This window comes from Seriola lalandi, unplaced genomic scaffold, assembly GCF_002814215.2.
Source record: "Seriola lalandi dorsalis isolate HSWRI2012SDOR001 ecotype SW California unplaced genomic scaffold, Sedor1 jcf7180002054362, whole genome shotgun sequence".
Lineage (NCBI taxonomy): Eukaryota > Metazoa > Chordata > Actinopteri > Carangiformes > Carangidae > Seriola > Seriola lalandi.
In genome coordinates this window covers 267021-282476 of record NW_019524915.1, presented here as the reverse complement: position 1 = coordinate 282476, position 15456 = coordinate 267021, and the positions used below count along the sequence as shown (strand labels likewise).

The window sequence follows — 15456 nt, the reverse complement described above, 5'->3', positions numbered from 1 at the left end:
GGGGGGGGGGGGACACGGGCAGCATCCTACGAAGAATGGTTGATGTGGGAGGAAAGGGGTGGTGGTGGTTGTGTGTGTGGGGGGGTGGGGAGACGTCGGCCACAGTGTGATTCAGAGGGTTGTTTCCCCTCGCAGCACTGCAGGGCGAGGGTTTACCGCAAAGAGAGAGAGAGAAAGAGAGAGAGAGAGAGAGTGAAAAAAAAAAAGAAAAGCGGAAAAGGAAAAAAAGAACAAAAGCTGCTGATACATTAAAGGGAATTGAAACAAAAAAAAAAGGTGGTGTTTCATGAAAATAGCACGCAGGAAGTTTCAATTTCAGCTCTGCCTCGGACTTTTGAGGGGAACCTACTGTGGACATAAACACAGACACGTGGCCAGGTACACACACACACACACACACACACACACTCAAGAGGCTTACTGGCCTTCCAGAGGATTTGGATGGAACGGGGATGTAGTGGAAGGTAAAGCCACCTAAACTCAGCTTACTCACATTTTTTACTGGTGGAAAGGAGCTCAGGAAGCTTTTCACCACCGGACATAAAAACATCAAAGATGGCAGCCATGGAAATACAGACCATCAAAACGGTTTGAATATGAAGATAGAGGCATTTTTCACGATTTAATTTAACTAATGTGAAACAGAATGTTTGTTGGTTGTTTCACCACAAAGCCAAAATTCAATCTTACCCAAACTATTAATAATAATTCATAAATATCCGAGCATCACTAGTATGAAAGTATGAAACTGGAGGATGGAAAGTGGAGGTGGCCTTGGCTCCTCTATAGCTGCTGTGTGTTGGTGGAACCTGGTTGTCCACATGCGTCACCCCCCACCCACCCACCAATCCCTGGCTGGCCGGTTGGGGTTTGCCCGCTCTGGACAGATGGGTGGGAGGGGGTGAGGGCCATTACCATGATGGCAGGGGAAAAGGAGGGGTGGGGGGGGTGAGGGATTCAAAATGAGAAAGCAGGAGTTTCTATCCATGTTATTTCCCCTCCATCACTGCAGTAACACACGCTGTTTACTGCAACACATGCTGCCGGTAGTAAAAACAGAATTGGACGCTCGACCCTCCTCCACCACCACCACCCGCCACCCACCCAACACCACCCAGCCCCCATCCACCCAGCACTAACAGCACTCCCGTCCCCAACTCGCTGAATTAAAACACGTGAATAATTCAGCAGCTAGACAGGCTCACGGTCTCTTAAGAGTCACCTTGTTGTTGATTTTTCACCTCGCTTCAGAAAATTGCAGTCTTCAGGTTTCACAAAACAAGGGGATCAGTGACAGAATCAATTTAAAACGGAGGGGGGGACAAAAAACCAAAAAAAAAGGAAAAAAAAGAAAAAGGAAAATCAATGTTAATTTGCAGGGATATATAATTATTCAAAGTGTTGTCACTTGCTCATGATTACCATTAGAAAAATGAAGGGGCGTGGGGAGGGTGAAGAGCTCGCTGTGGGCCTTTTCATAAACAAGAGTAAAATTCTCACAATAAATGAGGAAGTTTTGGTGTCTGGATGGAGTGTGTGTTTTGTGTTTCACCGAGTAAAACACTCTTAAATCACAGGAATATTATGACAATAATGAGCCGGGAAACAAAAAAAAATAAAAACAGCGATGAATAGAGATGAGATGACCGAGAAATTGAAATTCCTCACTTCATTTTTCAGAGGCAGTTTTCGGTTTGTTTTCACATCACTAAACTGAAATGCACTCAAACTACAGCTGAGTACAGATCTATTTCTTTCTTGTGTATTAATCCCAAAAAAAAGGTCTCACAGATTTAACTTCCACGTTTTAGGGAGTTGAAATTGTTTTTTTTTTTCCTCCATCTTTATTTATCTGGTTTGTGTTGAGCATATCCAAGCTGGGGGTCAGATTAGGTAACACCATGAGAATTTAGGCACCACACACACACACACAGACAGACTCACAGACACACACACACACACACAGACACACACACACAAGTAGTAAATGTAGATGAATGAGTTTTTTTCTGCGTCATTCTTTTTTTTTTTTTTTTTTAAACAAACAACTATAGAAATAGTTAACATCCTCCCGCATTTAAAAAGCCAAGAAGAAGAAGAAGCAATTTCCTAAAAGTCTCTCGTTTTCCAGACACACACCTTGACCGTAAACTGCCCTCATCTTTGCAGCAGCAGAGAAGTGATGGGGGAAGTATGAGCACAGCAAACTGACCGAGGAAACATTTCCAAGCACAATGAGTCATGAGGCAGCTGATGTACACAAACACTGCGTGGTCCCATCGTCACAGTAGTCGCATATTCGCTGCTTTAATTTCATTCAAAAAGAGAAGGGTGGGGGGCAGGGACGTGAATAGATGAGGACGTGAAGAAATGAAGCAGAGGATAGTTGAGAGGAGAAATTAGAGAGGTAACCCCCCCCCCCCTTCACCTAATGTCCCCCTTTCTCCCATACAAACAAACACACACACGCACACAAAGACAGGGTGAGGGTCAAGGGTTAGGGGGAGGTGGGTGAAAGTACTCGGGGAAACAACGGCACAAAAGCGAGCGCGATGCTCTCACGTGCCGTCGAGGAGCGCACGGAGGAATGAAAGGCATGGGTGGAGAGCGAGTGAGAAGAGGAGCGGAGCTAGAGAGAGAGAGAGAGAGGGAGAAAGAGAGAGAGAGAGCGAGCGGGGGCGACGAAAGCGAGCTTTCGTTCCAGTCTTACCTCGGGCAGGTAGAGGAAGGCAGGGGGACACTGGAGCGAGTGAGGTAGCATCCCGGAGCCGGAGAGCAGCAGGCAGCCGGAGTTGGCCATGGAGCTCAGCGTGGGGTGACGGGACGCTTTGCGCATTTAGCAGGGAGATCCTTTCGCTCTCTCTCTCTTTCTCTCTCTCGCTCGCTCGCTCGCTCCCACTCACTCTCTCTCTCTCTTTGGATCCCCTCCTTTCTTCTTCCTCCTCTTGCCTTTTAAATTTCCCTTTCGCTGGATTTTGTGTCTCTATTGAAGATGTAGCAGGAAGGCGAGCTGCGCGCAGACAATGTGCATGTTCCACCTTTATCACTAGTGCACTCTCTCCCTCCCTCTCTCTCTCTCTCTCTCCTCTGTCTCTCTTTTGAGGTCTCTCTCTCTCTCGCTGTCTCTCTCTCTCTCTCACTATCCCTGGCGCGACTCTGTTTACTTTGAGCGCGATAAAAGCCAACATAAGCATTCAGACACAGAAGGGGAGGTTCTGTGCAAGCCGAGGAGGAGGAGGAGGAGGAGGAGGAGGGGTTCTAGAGCCGGGGTTGGGGAGGTTAGGGTGGGGGTATAAAGGAGGTGGTGATGGTGGTAGCATTTGGGGGGGGGGGGGGTTACTAAATTCCCCGGTGGATTCATACATCAAACGGGGCCGGCTGAATAACAGAGGGGATGCGAATGACATTAGAACAGCTGATCCTGGGCATTAGCACCTCCTGGGACACTGCATGCTGCCTTTTAATTGCGGCCCCCCCACCCTGCAAACACATACGTGAACACACACACACCCTCGGTGGCCAGCACCACCTCACTCTCCTCCGACTCTGTGTGTGTGTGTGTGTGTGTGTGTGTGTGTGTGTGTGTGTGCTCAAGGACACATACTGTACAGCATGTATAGCAGATATATCTATGAAGCCAGGGGAAAATGCATTTAAAAAAAAAAAAAAAAGCAGGCTGTTATTAGGCCGTGGTCGTGACATCCTTCTTCATCTGCTCTTGCATCTACTGAGCTGTAAATATGCATCCATCCAAGCATGTGCCGCAGAGCACGCTAAACTGTACAAGAAAAACAACTCGCAACTTCCTTTTAATGTATCTCCTTGATTGATTCTGTTTGATTCTGCTTTAAAAGATGCAGGCGGAGAGAGAATGCACATGATGTATTTGTTACATCATGGGCGCCAGTTGGTTATGGAAACTCCCATTACCTTCAAATAGCAGGAAAAACGCCAGAAATTGATCTTGAATCTTCCACAGATGTCTCAGCAGAGATTGGTGGAAGCGTGGCGTGGTGATGAGGCGGGGTTTCTCTTGTTCTCTGGATTTTGTAACTCTTTGTAATAAATTCAATCAAGTGGAGATTTTAATTGTGAAGCCCAAAATCACAAATTTGGCATCTTAGTGCCTTACAGTTTTTTACGATGTCCTGTATCTTTAGATCCTTGAGCATGATGCTTTCACCTGCCACCAAAGAGGAATAAAAGGGACGGACGAGTGAGCCAGTCACAAGTTCAGACTCGGTCCTTAGAAGATGATTGTTATCTTTTGGGTTGTATTTCCAGATTTTGAATTGCTGTCCACATCTCAAATTGTCTTCAGTGATTCAAATAAATCTGGCTCATTGATGGCTTTTTCTCTGGTTATAAAAAAAACAACCAAGACAATCAGAGCTCTGTGGGCAGGATTAAGAACAAGGATGTTATCTTTCTGTGCCAGAACCAGAATAATGGCAACAGAAAAATTGCCACAAAAAAAAAAAAAAATGGCGACAAAATGAGCCTGAAGCAGCTGTACAGGGTGTTTAAGTCAGCTCAAGGCTCAAACGTGCCTCTGTGGGCTGCATGTAGGCTAACGAAACGTTTGTGTGGTGCTTATGTGTCCTTTATTTTCATACCTCCCTCCTGGGGGATGGGTTAACCAATCAGCTTGCTTAATTGCTGCACCCCACCAAACACCCTTATATGCGCAGATCTTCAACTCCAAACTTAGAGTAACTATTCTTAAATCAGCTTATTTCTTCCATGTGTGAAAAACAAATAAAAACAGGTGCTACTACATACGTCAGATGCTATTTGATTGGTAAAGGGAAAAAAAAAACAGCAGTTGCTAATGGAGTGAAAGCAGAATTTTGTCATGTGCTTGCTTGAGTTACTGAGACATTTTGTTTCCCTGTCCTTCTGCAAGTGCAACTTAGAAGTCTCACCTTCTAAGTTTGGAGCTTCGGCCACAATGACAATAATGATGGGGCCCTGCTGTGGGAGACACAGCACGACCACAGAGAGAATTAACTTGCTCTGGGACACTCCCTCTGCAGATTAAATAATTCCGAGCAAGCATCAGGGGGACGGCTGACCCGTAATTACACATTCATACTTTGTATTTCTTCAACTCCACAGAAAGAACCCCGACTAATAAAACATCAGTAATTCAAATGAATGCTCAGCTCCACCGGCAGCCATCTTTATCGCCAGCGTACGCTCTCTCGTTCCCGGACAAATCGGTCTGACTGTTTGATGCGAAGACCAGCCATCGCCGACGTGTGACGTGGTTTAGGCTGAGCAGGTTTGGCGTTGCCTGCTAAAGATGGGAATCCGTCTTCCTGTCTTCCCCTCTATGTGTTTTTCTGTCTCTCGCTCTTTTGCTCTGCTTTTTCGCTCTGTTAATAATTCAAATGAGCACTGCCAGATCACTCCCTTCAAAGGGAGTTGCTGGAATGTTCTCAACAGTGGCTTTTTCTTTTTGTCATGTGAAATCAAAGCCCTCAAACGCAGTAGAGATATCCTCAGTTACCTCCCCACACTGCTTTTCTGCCAATTAAAGAAAGATCAACAACTGCTGCTGTTGCTGCTGCTGCTGCTGCAAAAAAGACTCACAGTTGATCACCAAAAGAAAAAAAAAAAAAAAAAAAAGTGATCCTAAACATCATCATCCTCATCATCAGTTTTGTCAGTGTCGCCCTTTGTCTTCCTCTGTTTCTTCCTTGCGGCGCAATCACCACATCGCTGTGGCGGCTCGGTAATAATCAGCATAATCATTATTACCACAATCACCATCATCATCACTGTCACTGTCGACTCTGTCACGTCTGTCTTCTGAGCCCGTTTCCCCTGGCCTGCTCTAGCACAGGATTTACCCTCCGAGGCAGGACTTCAGTGTGTTCGATTGTCACTGAGTCTGTGTGTGTGTGTGTGTGTGTGTGTGTGGATTTTGTGCAGGTGTGTGCACGTTTGAGTCGAGTCCCCTCTCTGAGATTCAGCTGATTTGAGGCATTACGAGCTTTTTTAAATCCGGTTTTAATCTCCTCTCGGAAAACATCCGCTAACACATCCGTCTTTGTGTATGAGACGCAGCTCCAGCGTGACAGAAGATGTGGAGTGGTTTGTCTTTTGAGCCAGTGTTATTTTAATGTGAAAGGAAAAAAAAAAAAGGAAAAGAAAAAAGGTTGAAAGCAGCAGTTCTAGCAGTAAAAAGCCATCACATGCACTGGGAGCTCAGTCAGCAAAAATCAAAGGCAATACAAGCAGCGACTAATGGGGCCCAAACGATCGGCGGTGCATTCCTGTTCTCCACTGTTTATCGTATGACCGCTGATCAATATAGCGCACTCGCACTAATCATCATAAGAGATGACTGTTTATTTCCCTTAACTCCCATCACTCTGACAGTGGAGGAAGAAGTATTCAGATCCTTTACTTAAGTAAGAGTAGCAATAACAGTGTACAATAATCCATTTAAGCTAAAGTCCTCTACACAGAGATGTTCTTATGAGAACACACCAGAGGAGGCTGGGCAGGTAAGCTCCTCCTCTGCTGTCGTCGAGAGGCGAGCGGGAGATCAAAACATATAAGAGCGATTGGGTGAAATAAACCTTTACCAAACCTCAGCGTCACTTATAAAATCAACTTCACTATATCAACATTTCACTGAAAAAAAAGAAAAAATTTTATTTAGTAAAGACCAAAATTCCTTTTTTTCAGATTTGCATTTCTTTTTTATGGCACAGTGGCTAGCTTCTTGCGTTAGCCACCGTACCAGTTAGCTTGTTGTAAGATCCCTGAAGGGGATCCACACACACCTGGATTTGTACCAGCTGTCCGTGCCACCTAAGTCGTCTGAGTGTTATATTTAGTGTTATACTACAATATATGTAACATTATATGTAACATCATCGCTATTATTATTACTGACGTCTCCATGTGTTTCATGTTGTAGCCGGTTGACGTGGAGCTAATATAAAATACATATATATACTGTTCAATAGTTTGATCTTTAAAAAAGAATTGCATTTTCATTTTCCAAAGATAATTTTGTAGCGTGTGAAATTTTACAGTAAATCACTGAAACATTATCAGAATATTAAAATCATATTTTTGTCATATTTTGACAGTTCCTCAGGTTTTTCTGCAGTGTTAGGTTTTATCATGTATCTGCAACTTGTAACACTTATTTCAGTACGTGGACACCCCTTACTGCCTTTACTTGGGAAATTATAACTTATATAACTTATGTTGTATTGTACTGACAATGAGGCTGAACCTTGAACCTTGAAAAAATGAAGGTCTCAGTCAGGGCTGCTCTCTCTCCAGCAACACTCCAAACCCCAACACAATTTAAACCTGACATCAAAACAAAATGACAAACAAAAAAAAAGCCCCTTAAATGGTTTTATTGTTTGGATTTGGTCGTGTTTGGTTCAGCTGTTGAATCATTTCCTGTGGATTTTACTTCTCTAAAGTCTCTCTCCACACATGCCGGGAATAAAACTCTGGTGGGGAAATACAGAAGCTTTCACATTTTAAAAAGTTTACTTATTTCCTAAAAGTATCGTGAAATTTAAATATACTGAGTCTAAAATGACTGAAGTCTATATAAAGTAATCTGGAAACATGTTTTACTACCTCAGGTTGCTATACTAGTGTCCTCAGCATGTAGTTAAAAAAGTAAAAGTAAAAAAGGACTTGTTTCCTTCTGAAATATACTGCGGGAGAAGTAGGAAGTGCCAGCAACTGACAAGTCCCTCAAGATGCTACAGTAGATGAGTAAATGTACTCTGATACTTGCCACCTCTGCACTATGCACTTCACTATGGACACAGCTCCCCCATCAGGACCACCAGAGTTTGAACAACACAACCAGGCTAGAATGAGGATTATGCAATATCATGCACAGACCCAAACTTTGTAAATATGTATGAAAGTAAATATGGAACTAGCACTCCGTCATTAGTCGCACTGTGGAGTATAATTATCCCATCTGAGTCGCTGATGTGAGCAGTGGTTGTAGAAGAGTTGTAGAGGAGATTGTAGAGTCTGAAGGGGAGCAGTTCGGCTCCCCCTGCCCCCACTCCGCACTCCCCACCCCCACCCCACCCCACTGGACACACAGCCAAGACCTCTGGAGACGCGTTCAGAAGAAAAACAAAGCGGCAGTGTTTGGTGCTGGTGGATTCTGTCGAGAAGCAGCAAGGCCTTCGGAGGGGCACCCTTGAAGTGCCCCTCTGACAGGCTTCCTCATTATCTGGCATCTCCAGAGTGCCAGCCAACCCCGCTGTAGAAGAGGGGGCACGAGGACGCCTGGATCAGCCAGCCCTGGGGGCAGTCAAAGAAGTGGGGGGGGTGCTCTCACTAAAGGTCCGCTGATTACATCTCGGGCCCAGAGCTTCAGGGATCCCCGTTAATTAAAGGTTGTGTCATATCTGTTAGAGATAACAAACCTATGTAGCTCATCTTTTCTTTTTTTTCTTTTTTAACTCATGGAGTCCATTTTACAGACTTCCCCTCCTCCTCTTTGATATCTGCGCTTTCCGGCATCATGTCAGGTGGCAGGCTCGGTCTGCATCCAAGGCTGACCAGCTTTCTGCACCCAGAGGAAAGGGTTCCTGTTTAACCTGCCCTCACCCATCTCAGCGTGCCAGCGGTGTTGTGGAGGCATCAGGGATCCTTTGTCTGGAGGCATAATTAAAGCTCTCGTTCATTATTTCTTCACTTTGAGCGCAGATCTGAGTAATTAGGAGGCAGTGCCACAGGGGGGGCTGGAGATTTCATGGCAGCGCATACACACACACACACACACAGACACACACACACACATACACACACACACACACACCAGGAAAAAACACGCACACAATCACACACGTCTGCACTCATAAAATCCAGAAGAAAGTGCGCCTGAAGACACACACACACACACAGGGAAAAAAAAGAAAAAAAAAAGCACTTGTTCAATCTTAGCACCAAATGAGCCGCATTCATCTCCCACCTATCTTTGGATGCCAATATCTGGCACCGAGTGAAGCATGCTTTTTCTCCCCTCAAAGCTGTCATGTACTAATACATTGATTAAAAATTTTGATTAAATGGACAGTTAAGGGAGGAACTGCAAGAGTGATCTGCGATCCATGCCTCAATTGGACGCGAGGATAGGATGTGGAGTCCGGGATTTTGCTGCGTTCGGAGCTCAGGCACTTGCTTCTCTAATGGATTTTGAAACAGAGCTTGGCTTTTATATGGTGTCATTCATCCTCATATGTTTTCGCCTGCCGCGTCTCACAATCACTGCTTCTTTATGGCAAACTAATGCACCCAGTGCTAAGATCAGCAGGTTGGCTCTGGCCATCGCTCACTGAGCCCCGGCCAGATATTAGGATGTTTCAAAAGCTTCCATCGGAGGAGGCAGAGCAGAAGCCGAGGGGCACTGACTCTGCCTCCCACACCGTCATATATCAACCTACCATGCCACACCGTCTACACCCAAAACACACACACACACACACACACACACACACCGAGCTACTGCTCCTCCTGCTGCTTTGACAAGAAAGGAAAGGAGGGGGGTGATGGAGCTTTATGGCGGTGACAGTCGACGTCAATACATCGAGCGTTTTACCACCCTCTTTTCCAAAGGTCTGGCTTGCTCGCGGTTACGGCCAGGGGGGTGTGTGATAGTCCTAGGTGGTGGGGGGAAGACAGGGAAGGGTTTTTTTTTTGTCGAGGCACGGTGGGAGACAACAAACGGGGGCGACGGCTCATGCCCCGTTAGCCCTCTAGGCCGAGAGAGGCTAAGATAGAGAGAGAGAGCTGACAGCGCAGAGGGACGGCCAAGCATGGAAATCACATCAGATCAATGATGAAAAATTCAGTGGCGGCAAGAGTCGCTCTTGGGGACAATGTCACATGGTGCATGTAAGCGTGTGGCTGCTCGATGTATACGGAAGGGGCTAATGTGTCACCCAGCAAATATGCATTTGCCAATTTTGTCTTCCAGGGGTGGAACGATCGGTTAGAAATTAGCTTCATAGCAGGACGGAAATAAATACAAGAGACACAAAAGGGCATGTTTGTAGAGCTATGCTTATATATGTATACTTCTGTTGGTATTTCAAATAATAAGCTGCTCTCTTGGACGAACTCTGCACAACGAACGTTCAGTATCTGTCCTTCAACGCTCAGCAGGAAAAATCAAATCACTACCTACACGATAAGAACATGTCAAAATTATCCACGTGAATTCCTGGCACAGGTGTTCAGCCCACAGTCCGCCAATACAGGTACACAAAATATGATATCAAAATGTATTATATTGTTATTAACTACCACCTGCACTGTAGTTTCTTGATATATTTCCATAGGAAGAGGAGACGGATGACTAGTGAACAGCTAAAGACTTTGAAGGTTTAGCTACATTTTCTCATGACTTTTTCATAGACATGTCCCTGTGTTGATCTTACTATCAGGAAGAGTTTGGCAGTTCATTGATATAATATGTAGTAGGTCTATACCTTGAGCTGATACAGAGGCAGCGCTCCCTGTAGTATCCATGCAGTACCAGACCGTTGGGGACAACTGGGAAGTTTTTGCAAAGCGAAAATAAACTGTTTTAATGTTAAAATACATGAGCACCTGAAAAGACCCACTCCCTCAAAGACAGCAAGAAAACCACATCCAAACCGCCGACATACTGTACACCGCAACGTGGGTAGGCTGCAAAGCTTTACCACAGTGGACTTCTTCTTCACTGTGTCAAAATAGCTTGATTTGTCAGGTATATAATTTACTGAATTAGCCAAAAAAAAAAGAAAACAAAAAAAGACTTGGACTTTTATTTGGTCATATCAGCTGGAAACTGATTTTCAATTGAATTTCGCTAAAATTTACTTCTCCGTGATACATGGATTGATATTTCATGAAGCATGATAGAAAAATGTTATTGATATCACCCATTCCTAAGCACTAGGTGTGTATGTCTTCATGTCTTGCTGATCCCGGGTTGCTGCAGTAACGTCTGTACGGGCTTCTCTAATCTAGCCATAACTCTACGCTTACACCCAGACCGTAAACTATCTCAGTGTAGGAACGACTCCTGCCATATATGGCAACTTCGCTGGAGCATTTTGTCCATTTTTATAACCCACAAGTGCAAGAACACACACATACACACACACACACACACACACACGCGCGCACAACCAAGCAGTATTGTAATCTAGGCTGAGTTTAGTACCAATCAATAAGTCAGGCCAATGGTCTCAGATCCAGTCCTCAGGGTCCAGAGTACTGCTGCTCCTCTCCTCTGCCACCTAGTTAATTGCATTCCCCTGTTGTCCCAGGCGGAAATCAGTCCCTCACTCAACAACCAGACTGGATACTACCTGGCAGCCGGTGACAACCAGTGGTGCTGTAGAGACCTCAGCACTGAGAGTGAAGATAGCGGACATGGCAGGACGTGCTGCTTGACGGACACATCACACATATCAGGTGCTCTTTATAGCCAAAATGTCCTACAATTCAAATCTATCCGACGCAATCATTCTCAGAATCTACCACCCTGGTGCATTTCAGGTTTCATTGACGTTCTGTACAAAGAAGCAACCCCTGACCATTATGGCTGCAGCCCAAAGCGAAGTCAATTACATAGATTGGTGCGGTGACATAAAGTGTATTCCATTTGGGAGCAGATTGGTCACACCCAGTAATGTTCCCTTCCAGCAGGCATACCTTTGACCATTACTCTAAACAGGCAGTTGGGGAACCAGAGACCTATTTCCCACAACTGTGAATGCCGGTGTGTCTCCCAGAGGGGGTCAGGGGTTCACGCTGCAGCTACCGTGCTCTCATATTTAGCAGCGGCAGGTGAGAAATGGTACATCAATACTGCCAGGCGCACGGGGGCCACAGCGGCCTCCAACACACACATATCATATCAGAAGGAAACCACAGGCGGAACCACCAGGTGTCAGGGAATGAGGGAGTGTGCGTGACTGTGGCTGTGTAGCTATTAGCATCAAAAACAGCACAACTACTTATGTTGAAGGTGTATTTCGCTGGATTTTAAAACATTATCTGTGTCGTTGCAGTCACACCTCGGTGTATTTCGAAATCAACCGATGGCGTTTACTGATGTCTGTTCATCTCCATCTTAAAACCGCATTTCCCATGACCCACACTGCTACTTGGTCACGAGGAGGATAATGCCACGTGTCTTTCCGCCATCTTGCTGATTCATTATCACATTAAAACACCCAACATTCTTTGATTCCAGCTTCATGAATTTAACATTTTATGCAGGACAAAACTAAATTACTTTTTGATTGCTTACAAAAGAAATCGACGGATTAATTGACAAAACAATCGTTAGTTGCAGCCCTTGCCTTTCACTCCTTCAGGCACCTGTTGCTACAAGTAGCTCTACATCAATCAATCAATCATTCAATAAATCAACCAATCAATCAATCGAATCTAAACAATTCACAAAATGTTTCATCATATCTGAACCAAAGGCTATCAGTGTAAGCGATTTCATTTCAAGTTAAATGCCGCACAAGCCATTTTTAACCATCACGAAATCAAACATCTGTTCAGTGGGTGAATGTCAGCGTTAAAAGTGATTTCAGTATTTTATGGATAGTTTAAGGGTTCATCAAAGTGTTGCCCCCGACTCCGTCTATGACGACCGAACCCTCCCGTCAGCCTCAGGACATTTTTCAAGCAGCGTTGCCAAAGTCCAGGCTAAAGACTAAAGGTGACTGAGCTTTTCCATCCGAGCCTGGAGGCTGCGGACGTTGCAGCGGCTAAATCAATGGCTTCCTTGGAATCGCCTCTCAAATACCATTTGTTCCAAAAAGCCTTTTCATAAATCTTACTGATGAATGTTTTATGTAGCATATTTTTTTTTCTATCAGTGTCTTTTTTGTTACGATGCCCGTTTGGTAAAAGCCTGTGTTTTGAGAAGTGCTACTTAAATAGAGGCTCTAAATATAAAGTGTGTGTGGGTGTGTGCCTCTGTCCCACTCCCAGTGTGTTTCCCTCAGTGTGTTTGTGTGTTCGTATCTCCGTTGGTGTGTGTCTCTGGCTGTAAATGCGTTTTGTGTGTGGACACCTGCCAGCCTATAAAACCCTCCCGTGTAGCATGAAGTGCCCGGAGCGCCTGCTGTTGTTACCTAAGATCCAACCCTGCCCTCTGACCACATCATCGGCAGCAAACAACAATGACCCTGCCACCTCCTGCATTCTTTCCATTCCACCGCCATCATAACGTAGCTTCGGGGACTCTCGCACTGACACAGATTTTCCACGGACATCTGCCCTGGAACTATGGCGGCTCGAAGAGAAGGAGTTTAAGAAAATCCGCCCAAAGGAGGTGGAAGAAATGTGAGTGTAATATCTCTTGAGTGGGAGTCATGAATGTAATAAACTGAACCAAAATGCTGTGATCCCTGCTCAATATTTTAAAAGATGTCTGGTTTTAATGCCGCCCTTTTGAGGGCATAATATCAGTGGTTCCAATGGATAATGTTAAAGTGTCAAACTCTGCCAGGCACATATCTGCGCGGAAGAAAATTACAAACATACATATATACACGTGAAGGTGTCATACAGGAAAATGCTCAAGCGCAGCACCCTCGGTGAGAGGGATTGTTTTTCCTGGTCATGCATGTCCATTGTGATCAGTCATGCTCATGTTGCTGTATTACTTCCTGTGATGCTCACTCGCTCTTTCCCTAATGCTTCTTTTTCTCCAGTCTCTAAATGCTATCTGTCAGTAGGTGTTGCAGGACTGATAGAGGCTCGTCTGTTGCCTTTCTCATTACAGCGGGAGAGACAAAACCCGGCGAGCGCAGTAACCTTTCATGGAGACAGAGGGAGGGAGGCATCCACACAGAGCCAGCACCTCCGTCTACTTGACATAACCCTATTACCGCTTCCTTAATTTGTCCCGCCGTGACAACTCGCAGCCAAAGAAACGGTTAAAAGAATGAGTGAACAAAAGCTGCATTGCATTATGGGGGTGCTGGCGGAAGGGAGGGAGGGAGGGAGTTGTTGAGGGTTGAAGACAATGGGGAGGCAGAGCTGATGCATCAGCCATATTGGATCATTTCTAAAACGCCACACATTATCCGGAGGTGGGCCCCGACATACTCCACTTAACTGATGGCTCTATGTCGCCACGCAACGGGCTCCTTTTTAAATAAATAAATAAATAAATAAATAAAATCTTGTTGTTCACTGTTTAACTTTCTGCACATCTGAGGCGTGGAAGCTTAAAGACGCAGCCGCGCTGATCAACTTCCAGTTAATCAAAAGAATTTGTCAACAGTTTACATGAGCGCAGTTTTAAAAAAAAAACTCAGAAACGGTGATAATGTTTTATTCCGTTTGGCCTTGTTTCCCCTTCAACAACGTCGACTTTTGTTAAATGTAATAATGTTTCTTCCCTCATTTAATATTTACAAACACCAAGGTTCTAAAGAAGCCTTCAGCGCTTCCTCTTTGTTTCCTAAATCTGTTTGTACAAAATATGATCAAAGCTGCGCGCAGACCGAGTGTACCTCAACATGAAAATGGCAACACCTCAGAAATAACTAAATGACTGGCAAAATGAGTAACAGCTTCAAAATGGCTGATAATAATAAGAGCCGCTGAAGTACGAGCTCAGTGGAAGTGCCAGACACTCAGACAAATGTGACACTAAATCCTGCTTTTGGCACATCCTAAGTAAACAAAAGTGTTGATAAAAGGAAGCCAAAGCAATGTTCTTTTGTGCGCAAAATTTGCAAAAAAGGAAAAAAAAAAAAAAAAAAAAGGGTCTTCCTTTCTTTCTTCTTCTGTGCCAACCCAACGTTTCAACTCAGGCACCTCACTATGAGAGTCTCAACTCAAAGACACACACAGCTCTTTCTCTATGATCACACACACAAACTGGTTTCAACTAAGGAGCTGGAATGTAGTTCAAACTAATATGTGTCGTAATAATCTGTATCATAAAACTGATCTAACAAAAGACTGAATGAATCTACATACAGCTCCTGAAAGAACTATTCTTAAACAGTATGTTCACTATTCTGAACAGCGGTGGGTGTTTTGAGATGATGCGATTCCAGTAACTAAGTCCAACTGTTAAATCTCTCCGCTCCTCTCCTCTGTTTCATTTATTTATTTAAAGGGGGGAGCACATATTAGTCACCGCTGACATTTTAAGAAGAGAAATGTAAATGTGCTGAGGGAACTAAAAACAATACACAGTAAAGTAACAAGAGGAATGATGATGATAAATGACATCTCCTTATCTTAAATCAGTGCAGTCAGTCTGTTATAAAATATTAAAGACAAATATGGATAAACCTACCAAATTAAGATTTTATACATAAAACATATGATCGGCTTACAAAAGAGGATGCATTTTTATTGATTAATCTACCCGGCAGCATATAAAGTAGATAAAATTACACCCCCCCC

General features: G+C 44.4%; 1 protein-coding gene across 5 annotated transcripts in view; it reads right to left on the bottom strand.

Moving 5' to 3' along the window:
- The window catches only part of LOC111656659 (RNA binding protein fox-1 homolog 3-like), a 332987-nt gene that overhangs the window by 84045 nt on the left and 233486 nt on the right, over positions 1-15456 (bottom strand). The window contains exon 1 of one of the 5 annotated variants that reach the window (XM_023408453.2): positions 2711-3112. The exons of the other annotated variants lie outside the window; for them this stretch is intronic. Within the exon in view, the coding sequence (XP_023264221.1) occupies positions 2711-2836 (126 nt within the window). The 5' untranslated portion in view covers positions 2837-3112. Of the gene's footprint in view, positions 1-2710; positions 3113-15456 lie in introns of those variants that run through there. 5 annotated transcript variants of the gene reach the window in all.